This window comes from Chrysoperla carnea, chromosome 3 (assembly GCF_905475395.1).
Source record: "Chrysoperla carnea chromosome 3, inChrCarn1.1, whole genome shotgun sequence".
In the NCBI taxonomy this organism is placed as follows: Eukaryota; Metazoa; Arthropoda; class Insecta; order Neuroptera; family Chrysopidae; genus Chrysoperla; species Chrysoperla carnea.
In genome coordinates, this window is record NC_058339.1 from 73077236 (window position 1) to 73097158 (window position 19923).

The 19923-nt window shown below is 28.9% G+C and overlaps 1 protein-coding gene across 1 annotated transcript; it reads right to left on the reverse strand.

Annotated features, from left to right (window-relative positions):
* Positions 1–1426: 1426 nt before the first annotated feature.
* LOC123296229 lies at positions 1427–17485 on the reverse strand. The gene is made up of 14 exons (XM_044877691.1): positions 17380–17485; positions 16142–16329; positions 15841–16078; positions 15037–15329; positions 14082–14212; positions 12314–12802; positions 11378–11559; positions 6179–6366; positions 5881–6118; positions 5244–5536; positions 4709–4839; positions 4109–4330; positions 2351–2617; positions 1427–1661 (listed from the first exon to the last, which is right to left on the reverse strand). Exons 2-14 carry the CDS (start codon positions 16327–16329, stop codon positions 1477–1479), a joined length of 3045 nt encoding a protein of 1014 aa, XP_044733626.1. The 5' UTR covers positions 17380–17485; the 3' UTR covers positions 1427–1476.
* Between the last annotated feature and the right edge of the window lie 2438 nt (positions 17486–19923).

Consider the following 19923-nt stretch of genomic DNA (forward strand, 5'->3'; position numbering starts at 1 on the left):
TGAAGTTGTCATGTTCCTTTAATGAGCGTATTGTTTGTGCAATTATGCTGAAAAAAATAATTTTAAAAAATAATCTTTAGAAAATTTTCACTTTAATTTTTTTGTTTTTATTATAAATATTTCCATTTAAGGCGAATGCTCGTATTTTCCCAATATTTGATACATAATTCGCATAATAAGCACTTGATATAGGAAAATACAAGTATCCAAAATAGAAAAGTATACGAGCTCTGTTTCCTATCAAACCAGCTCATTAAATTTTGATTTGTAGATCGAAAAAAAATCTGCAATAGTGTCCCATTTTTGATCGCAAGGGCTAAAAACTTCAGAATCCAACCAACTCCTCTATAGTCGGCAATTTCAACCCAACCAACTCGCTCTATTTTTTCCGGGTCTTTTTTTTCCGATTACGGGAATTTTATATGAGAGAAGTAGACTGCTTAGTTAAAGCAAAAAAACTGTCGAATGAAGCAAATAATTATAAATATGAGTACCTATAAAAGAAATAAATTTTTCTGAACATTTCGCTCGGATCATACATAATAATCTAATTTGCATTTAATAGATAATAAAAAAAGCCGATTTTCTATATTTTATATTGTAATTTTGTATCTAAAGAATTTCTAATTGCTCTATGTCTAACCATCTTATTCCACTGTGCCCCAATCATTCTTCCATTAAATCAGATTAAATTTTATTTTTAAAACTACAAAAACAGTATTTGTTCCACTATCCCCCATTTTCTCTTATATAGAACAATCCTAGAATAATGGTTCCGGGAGATGTAGGTACGGAAAAAATTCGAATGAGATGGTTGGTGGTTTAAGATTCGATTTTGTAGATAGATAGATAAGTAGCGATGGATCAACCTGCCACTTTGCACGATAATTCGTCTCAGTACCTTCAATCAGAAAGGACATAATTAAAAAATAACAAGCAGCCCTTACCCATAATATACCGTGTGTATCAGAATAAGTGGTCTATATTCTAGGGGATGATAAGGTACACCATAACAAGCATTTTAAGAAAAATGTGTCCGGAAACTTAATACTAAGAGAAAAATTTAGTATGGAACTTTAATGCTAAGAAAAACTTTATCTAGCGATAGACAAAAGAAGTATTAATGTTAGCTCGAATAGATATAAAATAATTAACGGATCCGTTGTTTACAATGTTGTATATTGCATACCATGCATACATACATATATTTAAAGTAGGTTGATGTAACAATTTTTGAAAGTAAAAAATGTTCATTAAAATTCATATTAAGTAAGTCCTGCAAGAAATTCTACATATGATGTACACCTGACAGCTAGTATTTCAATAGACCAAAACTAATCGTTTCGAATAAAAATGTATTTATTGTAACAATTAACAAAGAATATTATAATAAAATATTTACAAATAAAAAGTCATAACAAATTTTTTGAAGATAGAACTCAATAGATTTTCGAATCGAAAAATTCGAAAACACACCTATTTATCTTTATAAATTGTTCCACGATTATGGAAATCTATAATTGGTTCTTCACTGGGGAAATATATAAATGATGGACCCACATGTTTTGGGCGTTCTTTTATTTTCTCATTTACCGTAAAATCAAAATTTGATACAATTGTAGCTATTGCTAATTTGGTAACAAGTGATCCGTATCTCATTCCTGGAAAAAATAAACAAAAATGCAAGAAATAATGAAATAGATATAATCTGCAATTTTTTGATTTAATCACTATTTTTACTGATAAATATATAAATAATAGTACCTGGTACGATCCAAATGAAAAATGGATTTTAATCAAGCGTTCTAAATTATCGATTCTACATTGATGGAGAAAATTTATTTTTAAAAAAAGTTACTTATAAAGGGTATATTTCATATAAAGAGTATAAGAAACTAAATAAAATCATTTTTAAAAACAAATTTTTAGGAAAAAGGCTCCCATAAGATGAAAGGGGGAAAAAGAAATAGCAGAACAATTAATTTTTTAGGTAAACGATTTCCACCAGTATAAATCCGGACTCCAGTGTCTGTGAAACCCCAAAGTTTAAGCTTAAATCCACGCCATTATTCTCCTATATTTTTACTTGAATATAAGTAACTAGAATTCATACTTTTCCTAATCTCCATAAATCAACTTGCCTCTCTATTTGCAATCGGATGGCGACGCCTTTGCTCAAGTTAGAAGGGAATTCATAGCTTAAAAATACCCCTTAGAAAAATTCTAAAAGATCGAGAATAATTTTTGGTTCACGTGATTTGAATAAATATCATTTCTTAGTGTACTTTGAATAATTAGAAGAGAATAATTCAGGAGTTCATATTTGGCGATAAATCTTCCTCATCCTTACCTAAACACATTCTTGGACCATCGCCAAATCCAAAGAAATTAGCTTTAGCTTGATCTTTTGTTTCTTCATCATAAAAACGTTCCGGTTTAAATTCTTCAGGATTTGGATACAAGGTTGGATCACGATGAATACAATAAAGTGGAATCAAAACTGATACACCTTTATCAATTTTTAGTCCTGCAGTACCATCCTTTTGTGGTGGGAATTCAAAAGGCTGTGTACATTCTCTCATTGACGTAAGAAGTACAGTATTAATTCGTAACGATTCTAAAAAAAATTAATTATTTTACTGAGATTTGAATAATCGTCTCGTTGGTAATTATTGAGTTTGAAGAGCAAAGATGTATACAGGATAAAATTCTAAGAAAAGGATTCCTTCGCATCGATGTTTTGATTCGATGTTTCATTAACGAGATAAAGCTTCGTTAATTAGATATACTAAAAAAATAAAAATGGGAAACTTTTTGTTTCATTGAAAATACGAAATATTTGGGTGCTCTACCAGGGCTCATTTCAAAGATAAGTGAACTTCGAGCTTCTTCAATTTACTTGAAAACTCGAAATGTTGTCATGACAATCGGAAATTCAAGAATTTCTCAAAGTTCCATTTAGAATAATTGTACTCTTAGTATAATTTTTTTCTCCCAGTTTAATACTTAGGGGAAAGTGGTCTATAATGATCCCTCAGGGTAAAATGATTCCTCGTTATTTTAAGTAGTATATTTATCGATAGAAGGCTTTCACGCGATCAAATTAATGGTTCAACAAAGACTTATGGTGATGTATAAGCTATAATTTGTGTTTCGTAGCAAAAATATTAACTTTACTGCTTATGATCTATGGTAAGACAAATTTTAACGTAAAATTTTTTTTTTTTTATTAGTTTTTGCCGGCTCGTTATTTTACTTTTTGCTTTTGTTGACTTTTAATAATATTATACACATTTTTATAGGTATATAATAAATTTTAAGGTCAGTTTTTATGACCACATTCAAATATGTCGTTACGGGTAAAATGATCCCCTTTATATACTTTAAAATGGTCCCTATTTTGTGTGTAAAATTAAAATAGGTAAAATGATCCTCCATCATGTAACGGGTTTTGAATGTGTTAATTGAGATGAATTTACCAGTGATTTTTGTTTTCATACTAATCGTTGATGCTATGTAAAAGAACAGTTAATATTTTTTGTGATCTATTTGATAAAAAATGCAATGGAATCACTTTTACCCACTATTCTTACAAGATCGTTCAAAACGATCCCTCTTGAGAAATATTGAATAGTTCTAGAAATTTGAACAGATCAAAAGAAATTGACATGCCAATATTGTAACATTTGGATAAAGAATTCAAAAATATTTCGACGTTGTGCATATGTCGAATATAGTTTGGCTATAAATTACATTTTTTCTTAGGGGGGTCATTATAGACCACCTTCCCCTGCTGTCTAGTTTAGTAGAATTAGAAACTTGATGTATTGAATTTTTAGAGCTTTACATAAATAATTCCGCATCAATAATTCCGTATTCAACTTAGAGACAAATCGTATGAAATTTTATTTTCTACAATTACTTTTGATTTATAAAATATTTCAATGTCCCTAAAATACATAAAAAATAAACGATGTTTAACGAAGCTCTATCTCGTTTAAAATTCAGAAAGATCTATTAATTTCAAAGAACCTATATTTTTGGAATTGTATTCTCTGTATCACTGTGTTCTTAAAATGCGACAATTATAAAGCACTCTTTATAATACCTGACAAACAGGAATCTAAATAAGCCATTTCTTGTATGGCATCAAAAGTAATTTCATTATTGTATTTAGCTTTAACTGTGTCAATTTCTTCTCGCAATTTTTCGAATACTCGTGGATTTGCAGCCAGTTCATATAATAGACTTCGTATAGCTGCCGCAGAAGTTTCAACTCCATCAATGAATAATGTAACGATATTTGCGAGGACGTCATCCCTTGTAAAATCTATTTCCAAATAAAACAAAAAAAAATTTGATATTAAATAATTTGAGTGTAAGGGCATGCTTGAGAGTTCTTTCACAACAATTTCAAACAAATCATTCAGCAGAATCGAAATTTATTGAACAGCAGAGATTGTATAAGCGAACAGCACTTGTATAGCGATTAGCACACGGTTTGAAGGAATTCTTATAGCATTAGCAGTTTCAAAACTATAGATAGCACATATACTTAATGTCACAAAAAATGCTCGTTTTACATATACTTAATATTATATGTAAAACGAGCATTTTTTGTGACATTAATGAGTATACATGTTTGCTGACTAAACTGACGCACATTGGAGATACCAGCTAATCTTTGAAAAAATTTATAATAATTTACCTTTGTTTTTAAGATGAAGATTATGTAAATAATTTAAAAAATCATTTATCTGCAAATTATTTTTTTCTCGATGATTCAAAACATCATTTACAGCATTTCTAAAGTATGCGTTACCTTCTTTTGTCATCAATCTAAAAAGAAAAGTTGCCCCTTTTATAATCGCTGCATAAAAATTAAAAATAAATTTCTGTACATGAAGGCTTTGATTGCTTTCAAATCCACAAAATAAGGGGAAAATATATATACAAACAAGTGAAAACAAACAATTGACTGAGTTAATTGTTGAAATACCATGCATAGACAGTGTTGATTACTCTATCACATTACATTTAAACTTTTCTATCTCTACACATTTTACATTTAAACTTTTCTATCTCTAACGGTTTACAAGATGGGTCCATGGGTCTTACAAGACCCAATTGATTACCTTAATGTAGAGGTCTTTGAACTCCACTTTCGGGGGAAGGGGGTGCATTTTGTGATGGATTTTTGGAGATGCAAATGCATGCAATACATTACTGTTAAAATTACTTACCTAGTTCCGATCAACTCCAATAGAGGTGGATCGACAGTCATTAACATCCAAGTTATAAATCCCTGAATACCTGAAGATTCAAACATTGTATTGGCAATTGTTTTAAAAGAACTATTTGGATTTTCAAATGAATCCGATTTTATATTCAACGCAGCTAACGTAAATACTTCAGTTGTAAAATTGCTTGCAACTTCTTTTGCTTCAAGTTTATTATTTGAAGCATTAATATTTTGTTGAATATATGCTACAAAGCGTTTCGAAACGGATTCCATATTTGGAAACATTTGTTTTAGCTACAAATAAAATCAGATAAAATTATAAATCTTTTGATCTGCAAGTGCGGACCCAGAAAGCGGTGATCGGAGAAATTAACGTCTTCAAAATATACTTAGCATAAAAAAAAAAAATATTCCATTAAAAAAAAAATCAAATATCTTGCTTTTTTTAAATTACCCAATTACTCATAGAATTCTGAATTGATTATTCAAACTAATTTACGCATTGTCAAATCAAATTCGACACTTAAACTATAAACATTGTAGTAAAAAAACTTATTTCTTTCGAAAGCATGAAAAATTCATAATACCCACTTCAAAAAAATTTCTGGATTCGCACTTGATATGTACTAAAATCATACTTTTAAACTTGTAAAACCAGGTGTTAAATGAGCCCTTGTAGTTTTCCATTTATTCCCCTTTAGTACAAAAGGATTGTTTCCAGCAACTGGGTCTGCTTTCGCATTCAAACGTATTGCATTGTCTTGAAAATGATTAAAATGTTTCACCATAATATCTCTACCTAACTGAGAATCACGAATAAATAATACAGGAAGTCGTCCGAAATGTAATCCAAAATATTTATAATCTTTATATTTGCTAGAATTGAAAAATATGAAAATATTTTTTATTTTTCGCAAAAAGTTAATTTTTACTTACTAATAGAATTTATCTATTTGCGTACTAAAAGTTTTTTTTCCTAGTATTGAATCTTTAATACTGCCAAATGGGAATACTGGTTTTTCATATGGAATACCCCGTTTTTTCCAATAATCATATTTCCATGTAAAAATTATACATAAAATTCCGATTAGCGAAGCTAGCAATAATAGAAAATCAACCAACATCTAAAATTAAAAAGTACATTTTTGATTAATATAGGCAAAAATATTACATTCATGATATACAAAGTATCTAAAGTCAATAGTTAAATGAGAAACTGAAACAACAAGCTAATATAGGTATAAAAACTAAATTATTTCTTATAAATTTGATTTAGTTAAGTTTAACTTAAGTTCAGATTCGTTAAGTTTAAAAATCAAAACTTACATCAATTGAGCAGGTAATAAGTCTTCAGGGTAGGAAACGATTTCAGAATAGGTACTATTCTTATACAATAAAGCATTTTCAAATATAACGCGAAGCGCACTTTCTTACGAAATTCAAGATATGAACGCTATGAAAAAGTGCGCTATGAAGATATTTGATATAAAGGCTTTCGGCGCTCATTATCAGGTATAATGAATAATTTGTGAACGAGTTGTGTTACGATAATATATCGCAAAACGATAATAAATCGGAATTATTGTAAAGCTATGGACAAAGCAGGGCTGTTATTGGGCACTAGATTGCGAAAATCAGCTTACGCCTCCCTGGTCAATAAAACAACAAAATTTAATTTTTGTTCTATTTGTTTTTTTTAAATATGTATTCTTAAATAAAGTTAGGTATATTTTTAAACATCGATTTCAATTTTTCCCGGGTTCTAAGATGGCAAATTGTTTAAAAATCTACTTTTGATTCGATATACTTATTATGGCCAAGATTGTTAATCTATCTTGGATCATGGTTGATCAACCGTTAATAGTATTTTATTATTTTCAATATTTTAAAAATGGAAAAAAGTTACAAAAAATTGGAAGAAAATTAATTTTTAATTTAAATATGTAGATCAATCTCTATCTCGAAAAATGAGTCGACATTCTAATCTTGACGGCATTCATATCAATTGTTAGCATTCCTCAAATACAAATTTCTCGATCAAACTCTTGGCACTTTTTTAAATCCATGGTGCTCAAATTTTAAACGCTCAACTTAATAATAATATTATTATTCGTTCTTTTTTTACAAAACATTGTTGTTCAGAACATGTCATAGTTTCAATAACAAAAAAAAAACTGAGATTTCAGTTAATAACAAATAAATAACAAATAAAATAACAAATAAATAACAATTATAAAAAATAATAACAACAACAAAAAGAAAATCCTCTCAACTGAGATGTCAAATACTAAAAGACACTAATAATTCTAAATACGATAAATTAATTAATTAATTAAATTCGTACAAATACGAAAGTCGCAAATCATAAACCATTAGTGACCGCATATTGTACTCCAGGCTTAGAGAAGAACATCATCCATAGAGTATGGACATTTATCAATTAGGTACTTTTTTACGGCCGTCACAAAAGTCGCTCTGTCCTTTTCCATAAAACCGTAAATGATTTTGCAGTTTAAAAACTTATTCTATATTTTGAAGCTAAGTTACGAGATCCTTGATCTACACATTTGTAATTGCAACACGGAGGACAATAGCCACGCTTTTGCCTTGTGAAACGATTAGAAATTACTTTATTTTGGTGAAAGTAGTTTTTATTTTTATTTTTAATTATAAATTTGATCATTTCGAGTGCTTACAGACCATGGAATGGTTTTAAAAATGGGTTTGCAACTTTTTACTTTTTTTAATCCAAATATAATGCTTATTACTTTTTGAGTCCCATACTATAATCCCGAACGACATTATCGAGCCAAAGCTTGTATAATATATAAGTAATAAAGAATTCATATCAACTCTTCCCTTCATTACTTTGATTTGATAACAAACTGTATTAATTTTGGCGATGTGAGCTTTCCATCTGATGTTACAATCAAAATGATTCCCAGAAACTTTATAGTATTTGAGAGTTCAAGAAAAACGTCCAACCAACTTTTAATATAATTAATTTGATAAAATTAATAAAGAATTAAACCACACGTATTATTATTATTAAAATTTGTTTCTCACCTCTTCATAAATATTCGAAATTAAATCACTGAACAAAAAATAGTTATTTCCCACAAATTGTTTCCAATACCGAATTTAAATGTAATTATTAACTCTTCTACGGTATATTCAATCTAAAAGTGGAAACATATTCGATACGCATAAAATATATTTGAGAATAATCATTCAAGTACAGCCAAATTTTCAAGGCTATTAAATTATTAAACTATTATTGTTTCAGTTATATATGAGATAACTCAAGAGTACTCATGTTTATTTAATATTTATTAATATTTTTGTTTATTTAATTTGATCCATTAAGTTGTAATAACTTAATTCAAAGTGGTTTTTTGTATTTTATCTCATGCGGAAGGTCGTCAGATCAAAACCCACCAATTATATACATAATTTATATCAAAAGGAACAAAGTTCCTACCGAAAAATATAGATTAACGCACTGTATCGTTTTAAACACGATAATGTAGCTACACTATAGAAGGTATAGCAAAAATATAGTTTTTTGTACAACGTTATTGTTCATTCAATTTGACCAAAAATGGTCTTTATAGAAAAGCAAGACAGTTTTATTGGATTTAATACAAAATTTTTACCGAAGAGTGAATCGATTTCACTGAAACAATTATACAAAATAACAATTTTGATACGAAGAAACTATTTTGGGTAATACTTTTTAGTCCTTTTTTGCATAAACTATTTGGTTTGCTTAAAAATGTTTCGAACAAAAATGTTACTTTTTTAATCAATAACAACTTTCTAATTTAAAGTATTCATCTATCAATTACCTCTTATTGAGTAGAGTGAGCTTTTCATTGAGCCTGAAAACTTAGGTCCAGTTTAATGCCTGCGAATATTTCAACTAAAAAAACATCCTGTATATGCTTTCATTCAACATTTGCTATTCACAATATGATAAAATTATAATTCATGATTAATTACAGGAAAATCCTTCGTTTTCAAGAAATTATTTTATACGCATGAGATACCTTAATAGCCGATCAAATTTAACAGAACATTCAAAACTTCATTGATTGAAATATTAATTGATTATAGTTTGTTTTTGTTTTTATTTTTTGTGCATACACTAACTATTTACACTGTGCAAGTGCGGTCTACGGTGTAAGTAGAAAAGGATAGCCAATTTTATAATGATACTTTAGATAAAACTATCTATTTCTAATTACACCGATTGTAAAAAGCCTACACACAAAGAACATACGAGGATATTATAGATATAAATTAATTGATTTTACAAGTGTTTTCGTAGTAACTTTTAAAGTGATTCGACTGTCACATGACTAGTCAACTAGTCAGCTAGGCAATTTGTATGACATAAATGTAAAAAAATGCTCTAAAAATATCGTAAAAGCGTCAAAAACCAAAGTTTTTTTATTTTTTATTTTTGGAAAGCACCGTAAGGTAATTTTTTTTTGCATAAACAGAATCTGTGATAAATTTCCTTCATGATGAAAACTTTTTTGAAGCTCATTCACCGATTAATTTTTGTACAAATTCAAAATTTTGTCGCGCAATAGGCCCTAAAACGGTGTTTATTGGGATCGGGGGATCTTTAAAATAAAAATTATACAATTAAAATTATTGTGAATTGTTCCATAAAGTACTATGTTAAAAATCACAATTTTAAAATAAAATATTCAAAATTTTACCCCATAAGAGACCCCAAAACTATGTTTATCGTGATCAAGGGATTTTGAACTATCATTAACCGCAAAAAAAAAATGAACATTCACCGTACTTGCTCAAACAGTCGAACCACTTTAAGGACACACTAAATCGTAGTTTATTTTTCAATTAAAGTTGGCTAACGAATTTATTTGATACGGAGCAAGGCCTCTTTTGCTACGACACTGAGTCATATGGGAGCTTAATAACATTTATTTTTTCAGTTCTAAAAGCCTGATAATTCGAAATGGATAGAATTTTACATGTAATAATGACTTGCAAAAAATATAATCTTCATTTTTTTTATGATAAATTTATTGAATAGGAATTAATTGATGACTTTGAACGAATAACAGACGTAACAGGATGCGAATCCTAGGCCGCTTTTATTAACCTTGCACTTGGTTACAACACAAAAATTTTTATAGTTTGGAAAAAATGGACACCAAAGCTTTGTCTTAATCTGCGTCCTCACGGGTAAGCAGTGATGTTTACGAAAAAATGTTTCAAACAAAAGTTGATTATTGAAACTAAATTCCTTATCGCTCGATCTTTGTTTTCTGGTTGGGAGTCAAAACCAAAAAAACTGCAATAGACACGAAAAACTGACATCCAGGTTCCCTAGGACTCTAAAACTTTTTCAATCGATTCAGGTTTCCATGAATTTTGAGAAAATGCAAAAATCTTTTTAAAACTGTCAATTTGTATTTTTTGTCAAAATTTTATGTTTTATCGTTTAAAAAAAATTGAGTTGTGAAAGTTATCAAAAGGTAAAGAAAACAGATATAATTTAAAGTAAGTACAATGCAATTTTTATGTTAAGTCATAATAAATATCCTAATCAAACCAAACGTAATGTACTCACATATTGGGTTGACTACTAAATCATAAGTATGTCTTTCTTAAACTGGTACTACAATTATTTCATACAGTAAAAACTAAAAGTAGCTATAAAATTAAATTCTTTAACGAATCAAACAAGTATTTGACCTCTCAAATTAATACCTTAAAAATTTTTAGAAAAATATATTGTAAATAAAAAAAGTAAGGGCTACATTTACAATGTACCAAGGGATGAATGGAATATAGTTCCCACCGAGTGTTTCCACGACACCTCTCGGTTTTTTTTTATAAAGAATAACTTTTACATTTAAACTTTTGTTCTATCTCTAACGATTTACAATATGGGTCCTTTTTCATTTGATTGTATTAGCAAAAAATGCACAAAATTGGTATATTTCGGTCAATTTTGAAGCTAAAAAGTCGAAAAAAATAAAAATAAAAATGTGCTCAATTACTTCAGCTAGAACTATCTATTAAAAACAAAATTATTTAACTAAAAAAAAAATTTTATTTCACTAAAAAAATTTTACAAAACACTAATTTTTAATTATCTTTATAAATTGTGCCACGTTTATGAAAGTCCACGATTGGTTCTACATTCGGAGCGAAAAGAAATGATGGGCCAATATTTTTTGCACGCTCCTTCGATTTTTCATTCACAGTCACGTCAAATTTTGATATAATTGTTGCTAAACCTAATCTGGTAACCATTGTTCCATATCTCATTCCTAAAAAGTTCAAATTATTTAATTCATTAATTGAAATTAAACAAAAAATGAGCTTTTAAAGCATATTAAACATAAAGTCTCTTGATCCCAATAAACACAGTTTTAGGGCCTCTTGTAGGACAAAATTTTGAATTATTTCATTTTAAAATTGTGATTTTTTCCACAGTGCCTTATGGAAGAACTCACAATAATGTTAATTGTACAAATATTAATTGGTGATTGAGCTTTAAAAAAGTTTTCATCATGAAAATTATCACAGATTCTGTTTATGCAAAAAACCTTACGGCGCTTTCCAAAAACAAAACATAAAAAAACTTTGGTTTTGGACGCTTTTACGATATTTCTAGAGCATTTATACATTTACGTCATACAAATTGCCTAGTTTACGATATTTTTATCCCGGACTACTTTAAGCAGAAAATGTATTGAGGAGTTGTCAGGGCCGTATTCACGGGGGATTTTTACGATCGGTCGCAAAATCGAGCAATGCTTTCAGTGAGTATTGCCTTATAAAACTTAACCAGAGGGAGGTGTAATATATAATAAAGAAATCTTCATTTGACTCACGAATGATATCGCTTTGTTCGCAATTTTACACCACAGTGATTGTAATTTCCGTTCGATAGTAAACTGACTAGTAAACTTGTAAATTCAAAATCTTTCAAAAAAGGACCAAAAAACAACCAAGGTATTTTGGTAACCTGTTTACAATATTTCGGTTACTTATATAAAAACTGTTTGAAACGTGTCATACCTAAACAAATTCTTGGACCATCGCCAAACCCAAACAGATTAGCTTTGGCCTGAACTTTTGTTTCGTCATCATAAAATCGTTCCGGTTTATATTCTTCAGGATTAGGATACAAATTCTCATCATAATGTATTGAATAAAATGGTAGAACCACTGATATTCCTTTATCGATCTTCACACCTGGTTCGCCATCTTTTTGCGATGGGAATTCAAACGGTAGTGTACATTGTCTCATTGCAAATAGAACGGCTGAGCAAATGCGTAAACCTTCTGATATACAGCTATCTAAATAAGTCATTTCTTGAATTCCATCATACGTAAATTTATTGTTATTTTTATTCAAAATTGTGTCGATTTCTTTACGCAATTTCTTGAAGACTCGAGGTTGTGCCGCTATTTCATATAATATACCTCGAATAGTCGTTGCAGATGTTTCTACTCCATCAATAAATAATGTTACGACATTCGAAACTAAATCATCCTTCGTGAAATCTGCAATAACACAAAACAAAATTTATGAAAAAGCTACTGTCCTTCAAATTGCTCCAAAGTCTTAGAGAGGATGGATATTTATTTTATTTAACTTCAATATTTGTATGTATGTTCGAGTTAGATCTTGCAACTGAATTTTAAGGTATGTTATCCTTAACCGATTGAGCTGAAATTTTACATTCACGTTTAGTTTGGATGACAATGCATAAAAAGTTGAGTGATGTCATTCTAAAAAAAATTTGGCAAGACTAATACGAAATACGAATAACATACGTAAATTAGATGAAAATGCTTTTTTATGGTAAGTATGAGCCTGATTTTCCCATTTTCCCATCGCTTCGCTTGTAGATTTTTGAAAAAAGGATATCGTACACTTTTTCAATTACCATAAAAATCCTTGAAGATGAAAAAAGTTTTAAGTCATTTTCTCGAAAATTAAAGGAATTTTTAACGAAAAGAAACCACGGAAACTAAAATTAATGGTTCTCACTTTCCAATTTACTTTATTTAGGTACTGGCAAAATGCTCAAAGAGTTCTAACAATTTCGGATATATATTTTTTGAAATATTATAATTTAAATGCAAAAAAGTATTTGCGAAAAAAATGTCTTTATCGTTAAATAAGTCGAAAAATAATAAAGATACAAAAAAAATTTTGTACCGCAAACATTTCCAACTTTTTCCGCAAAATATTTTACCGCCAATACTTTTTTTGCAACTTTTCGAGTTATATAACTATTAAGAAATTTTTGATTTGTTTTTTCATATAACTCAATTATTTCTACGAGTCACTCGATACATACTCTTTTTAAAATATTAATTGAGCGCCTCCAACTTTTATAATAGTCAAGTATGAGTTCGACTCATAGCAATAATTATTTTCTACTTTTTAGTACAATAAAAGCTTGTGCTTTAAAAAGTATTTTTTATTTAAATTTTTTTATATGTACACCCTTTTAATATTTAACTATAAATAAATGCCTTACTAGATAGATTTTTTAGCACTTGAATTTTATATTTAAAGAAATGCTTCTCAGGAAAATTCTCGAACCGTACCGTCACTTTTGATATAATATGATATAGTAGTGGTGATTTTGAGGGCTTAAATCTGCCCTCTTAAATAAAGATTAGACAAAAAACAGCGTTTTATATGTTAGAGTGTAGTTTTAGAGTTCTATTAGGATAAACCTTGTCCTTCTTAAAATGATTGTCACTGGATTTCCCCTTCTGTAAGCTGTAAATATTCCCCTATAAGCTTTAAATAGCCATAATTCCTTACCAGCATTTTTTTGATACAACGTATAAAAATGGTTGAAGATGTCATTTACCACAATATTGTTCGTTTCTCTATGAACTAATACATCATTTACTGCCTTTCTGAAATAATCTGCTCCTTCTTTTGTCAAAATTCTGTAAATACATTAAAATTATTAGTATGCCTAATAAAACATTTCGGATTTCTTGGCTTAAAACTCTGCTCATTCAAATACTCATTGAAATTTTTGAAACTTCAACGGAGAAGCGATGCAGTCAATAAAAACGGAACAACCGAAATTCCGAATTCGAGCTTCTTTTCTGAGAAAATTGGAAAAAACATAAGTATGTTTTAATCAACAAAAGTCCTTGGTTCTAACATGGTCTGATTATATTATCATCACACGTCTGATTAAATTGTAACAAGTCTGGTATCGTGGGTGCCTATAGAAGGGTTTTTTTCTAGAAAGAGGATAACGGAATTTTAAGTCTGGCATCTAAGATGACTGTGCGAATAACAAAAATAGTTACGGATGCTATGGATATAACAGTGAGTTCTCCACGGACAGTAAAGTGTTTAAAAAAAAGCTATCGAACTAGCTGTGAATTACCCGCTTCGCATGGGCACTTCATATGTCATCACTTAGTCTTTTTTTCTTCACAATTTCGTTTAATATCTCAAATTATCAGTGTTTCTCTACTATATTATGCATGTATTATACATAAAAAACCTTAATTTTGAATGGCTCTGTCTATTAGAAAAACCGCATCGAAATCCGTTGCGTAGTTTTAAAGATCTAAGCATACATAGGGATTAGCGATAGAGAGACGGAAGCTACTTTGTGTTATACTATGTATTGATATTGATATATTAATTTAAACAAATAGAAAGAAATAAAAAATTACGTAGAAGCCGTGTTAAGGCTCTTGAAACTTTCATTTAAACAATTAAATCATAAAATCAATTATACTTTGCTTACTTAGTCCGTAATAAAACTGACAATCCTGGATCCACAATTGCCACGGTCCAAGTTATAAATGCTAGTAAATTTGAACCTTCTAACATTGTTTTTGCAATTGTTTTGAAAGAACTTTTTGGATTTTCAAATGAATCCGATGTAATATTCAAAGCACTCAATGTGAACACTTCAGTTGCAAAGCAACTTGCAACTTCTTTTGCTTCAATACTATTTTGCGATGAGTCAATTTGTTGATGAAGATATGCTACAAGACGCTCAGATACAGCTACCATATGTGGAAACATTTGTTTTAGCTAAAACATAAAATCGTAATTTTGGAACCTTTTAGTCTAGTCATAAAGTTCAAATTGATGAAATTTAGAGATAAGGATCGTACAAATACAATTGGTGATAGCTCGTTGGATTCAGAATATCTCGAAAAATGTGCCGGAAACATTTTTTACCAAATAAATAAGTGAAAACAAACAATTGGCTGAGTTAATTATTGAAATACCATGTATAAACAGTGTTGATTACTCTGTCACATTACACATACATACATGTCACACACATATAACTGATATACCCATATACATACTATTCAATTTGCGCATAATTTCCTCTTTAAAAATCTTGTTTTTTAATTTCATAAAAATTAATAGTTTTTGAAATATTGTCTAAAAAATATATAGGTACCTTTTTTTTCATCTTTAATTGTTTTTTTATTTTTATAATCTTTTATGTGCTAACAAACTCTTCCGGCACATTTTTCTAGACATTTGAACTGTATATATAGAGACTAATTAATTATTAACAAAAACATACTTTTAAAGCTGTAAAACCAGGTGTTAAATGACCACGTTTCGATCTCCATTGTTCTCCTTTCAAAACAAAAGGATTCTTCGCAACTAATGGTTCTGATTTTTCATTAATATTTATTGTATTATCTTGAAAATGATTAAAATATTTCACCATAACATCTCTAGCTAATTGTGAATCACGAACAAACAATACGGGATGTCGTCCAAAATATACTCCAAAATATTTATAATCTTTATATTTCCTAGAATGAAAATTTTGTTTAAAATCTTTCAGTCAAAAAATAAATTTAGGAATGTATTCTTACTGGTAACAATCATTTAATACGGAACATAAAGTTTTTCGGGCAAGTAGAGCATCTTTAATACTACCAAATGGGAAAAATGGTTTTTCATATGGAATACTCCGTTTTTTCCAATAATCATAATTCCAAGTGTAAAATATTATAAAAATAACAATAAGTGAAGCAATTAATACAAGAAAATCAATCAACATCTGTAATTAAAAAAAAAAAAGCATACATTTCTTAATACGTATAGGCAAAAGTATTACATTCATGACATGAAAGTTTCTAAAATAACAAATCTGCTTTCAGAATCATATTCCATTGTTAATTTGAGATAGCAAATGTTTATTCCAGTGTTGAAAATTAGATATTCAATTTTTAATTATTTAAAACATAAAGCATTTGAATCTAGAAAAAATATTGGTCTCGGGTTAAAAAGTAGCATTTCCCAATTCAAAAAAAATTAGATTGATTTAAGTAAATATGTTCCGAAGGTTTCACGAATGAAAATTATCCAAGTTAGACTATGATATTTTTAGGGAAGTTCTAATAATTGATGCGATACATAATTAGAATGAAAATTTGTAATCTGCTTAATGTTTGGGCTTAATTTATCAAAATTTCTTGGTGACTTTAGGTGACTCGAGTGACTCTTTCATGTATATGATTCAACTTCAACACAATATTACATCAAATATAATTTGTATTGCATAAAAAATTACAAAATGGGAATGGGTATGAAATTTGATTATTATATAATTTTTCCAATTTCTCAGAAACTACTGAAATTAGAAAAAGCATAAAAACCAGTCTATTAGGAATTCAAATAGATTTTTTTATGTTAAAAAATGATAAAAATAAAAGTTCTAGAGTTTTTTTACTATCTACAACGGTTATATTTAACTTTTTTTGATAGGACGAGTATTTACGCCGCAAAAAACTGATTGTCATTCCTTTACGCCCCCACACTTCTTCACCCGTACATTCAGCTGTTGTATTTTTTATCCAATATTTGTAATCGCTTTTTCGTGGTCAATTTCTGGCTTAGTGGAAAAAAATTCCTCGAAACACTTTTTATGAATTTTATGTGATTAGTCTATTAATGTTTGAGCACAAATTATCAAAATTCGTAATCCAGTTCTATTATTTGAAAAGGTTGAGAAATTTTTGAAACATTTAATCAAGAAATAGATGGTTTTGACGAACCAAAATAACAAATATACAACACTATAAGTTAAAACCTTAAAACCATTACTTACAATTGAATCAATTTCAATTTCTATATCCCCAACAAAATAAAATTGCCCAAAACTTTTAACAACAATATGAAAATTCACAACAATTAGACAGCTTCACAAAAAACAAAATTTCACCATACACTGACGAATCAAAATTGGTATACGCACCTTTTTGAATACCAAGATTACTGATTGAATTTTAATTGTAATGATTTTCTTTGATTAATAGTAATCAAGAGAGCGACTATAACAATAGAATATGTTTTGATCACTTCCACAACAATTGTATTTTATTCACATACAATTAATAAATTGCATGCAATACAAGAAAATTAATAATGATAGACTTAAATATTAATAGTGATTATAACAAGGCTACGTTAAGTATTTTATTTTTTTTTTAAATAAAAATGCGAAAATTAATTTTGAAAAAATGATGGAAAATTATTTTATTTATTTGAAATTATATGAACATCTTAGGAAAATAGCACATATTTAATTAAATAAAAGTTAATTTTCATGATAATTATTGCATTTTCTAGATAAAAACCCATTGAAAATTAATATTCTTTGCTATTTCAATTTTCACACTACTGAGAGACATCATCATAAGAGTTTGTAATGGTTAGTTCGTTCTTCTAAAAATGATAATAGCCAGCGGATTGGCTATTTTTGGTCATATAGCTAAATAAAATAAAAAATAAAAAAAATCCGCCTGTTTTAAATAAAATCTGAAAAGAAAGAAACAAGTCTAATCACTACATATTATAAAACAAAGTCGCTTTTTCTGTCCCTATGTCCCTATGTACGCTTAAATCTTTGAAACTGCGCAACGGATTTTGATGCGGTTTTTTTTAATAGATAGAGTGATTCAAGAGGAAGGTTTTTATGTATAATACATCCATATTATAGTAGAGTAAGGAGTTGAAATAGGGGTTGAAAGGGATATGCTTCAAAAACTAAAAAAGTTGTGCATCGATTAAGCTCAAATATTGACACGATATACAACCAGCTTCAAAGATCTATTGTTTTTATCTACTTTTAACCTTCGGAGGGTAGAAAGGGGTAGCGAGAAAGTGGGAAGGAATTATCGAATATTTACAAATATACCTAAGTGGGGTATCAAATAAAAGAGCATGACGTGTACATTACAAAACTGTTATCCCACGCAAGGAAATGTGGAGGGAAGGGTGCAAGTGGGGATGTTGCCCAGCAAAGCGGGTAGTTATCACAGCTAGTAGTTTACATAGCGATTTTAACAGTCGAGGTCTATTATTGGGGAATTTTCCTGTTAAGATTTTAATGGGTCCTGACTGTTAAATGCGCGATGTAAACTACTAGACTTGTTTCTTTTTTTCAGATTTTATTTAACACAGTCGGGTTTTATATTTTTTTAATTATTTATTTTATTTTAGAGTTTTTAGTGTCACAGCACTAAAAAAAACCATATTATATTAATACTTTTTAAACCAATTTATTATTCCTAATTAAATTAAAACATATAATTTATATATATTTTGTTATCCCCTATTTTGATATCCAACTCAATAGATTTTGGTTAATTTTTTTTTTATTATTAATTAGCGTAGGTATTACCTTATCGTGCCGAAAATCCGGCATTTTGTATTTTTTTAAACACCTATCTAAGAACACTTGGGTTTTAAGACGAATACAACGATACTTTAATTGTCGAAATCCCACAAGCCGTTTGGAAGAAAAGGCATACATACATACATACATAAAAGATACCCGCGAAAAACATAACCACTCTTTGATAGTCAGGTAAAAAGACTAAAAATTCGGTCACGTGATTTTTTTTTCTAGTATTGATTTCAAATGTAAAAAATTCGGGCCATGCTAACGCCTAGAGACTGTTAGAGTCTCTAGTTTTAGAAAGTTTGACTAAAAGACATTTTCTTCGAAATATTAATTAGCTCATTTGCGTTTGTCCGTTTTTTTTATGGGTGAACCCAGTTCTTAATCCAAAGAGAGCAAAACTCAAATTTTTGGCTTAGAGGAGGGCAATTAGAATTTGTTAGCTTACAAAATCCATGGTAAGCCCCCACGACCAAGAAAGGGGAACAGTCAAATTGACTTGTCCTCACCTCTGTACACCAAAGCTCTATCCGTAATGCACTACCATAATTCAAAAAAGAAAAAAGAAATATAGTTAGCTATAAATATTATAGCGTCTTCAGAAACGGCAATCGTAAAATATAAAGGAAGAGATGCAAAAAATGTTCCTTAGGAAAAAATAAACGTCTTTTGTTTAGAAACCCTTTTTTTTAAACTTCTTTATTTTCCTACAGGAGGCAAAACTTTCCTTTTTTAAAAAGATCATTAATAATTAATAATAGAAATACTAATTTTAAACCAAATCCATCCGACAAAATCAATCGATTTATATTAGTCTACTGCCAATCCTATCATCGAATTGTATTAAAACTGCATATTAAAATTTTGTTTGTACAAAGTAATTAAAAACTATAAAGTCAGATTAAAAAGATAATTAGTAAATCCGTAAATAAATATTTAATTCTTGTATGTAATTATATTGATGATTAT

Bases quoted from the DNA above. Each gene is read 5' to 3' on its own strand.
- LOC123296229 (XM_044877691.1), bottom strand. From the start codon at position 16,329: ATGTTGATTGATTTTCTTGTATTAATTGCTTCACTTATTGTTATTTTT. The intron at 16,079-16,141 runs GTAAGAATACAT...TTTTCATTCTAG, and splicing joins GTATTAAATGATTGTTACCA to GAAATATAAAGATTATAAAT. The intron at 11,560-12,313 runs GTATGACACGTT...TGAACTTTTTAG, and splicing joins TGGTCCAAGAATTTGTTTAG to GAATGAGATATGGAACAATG.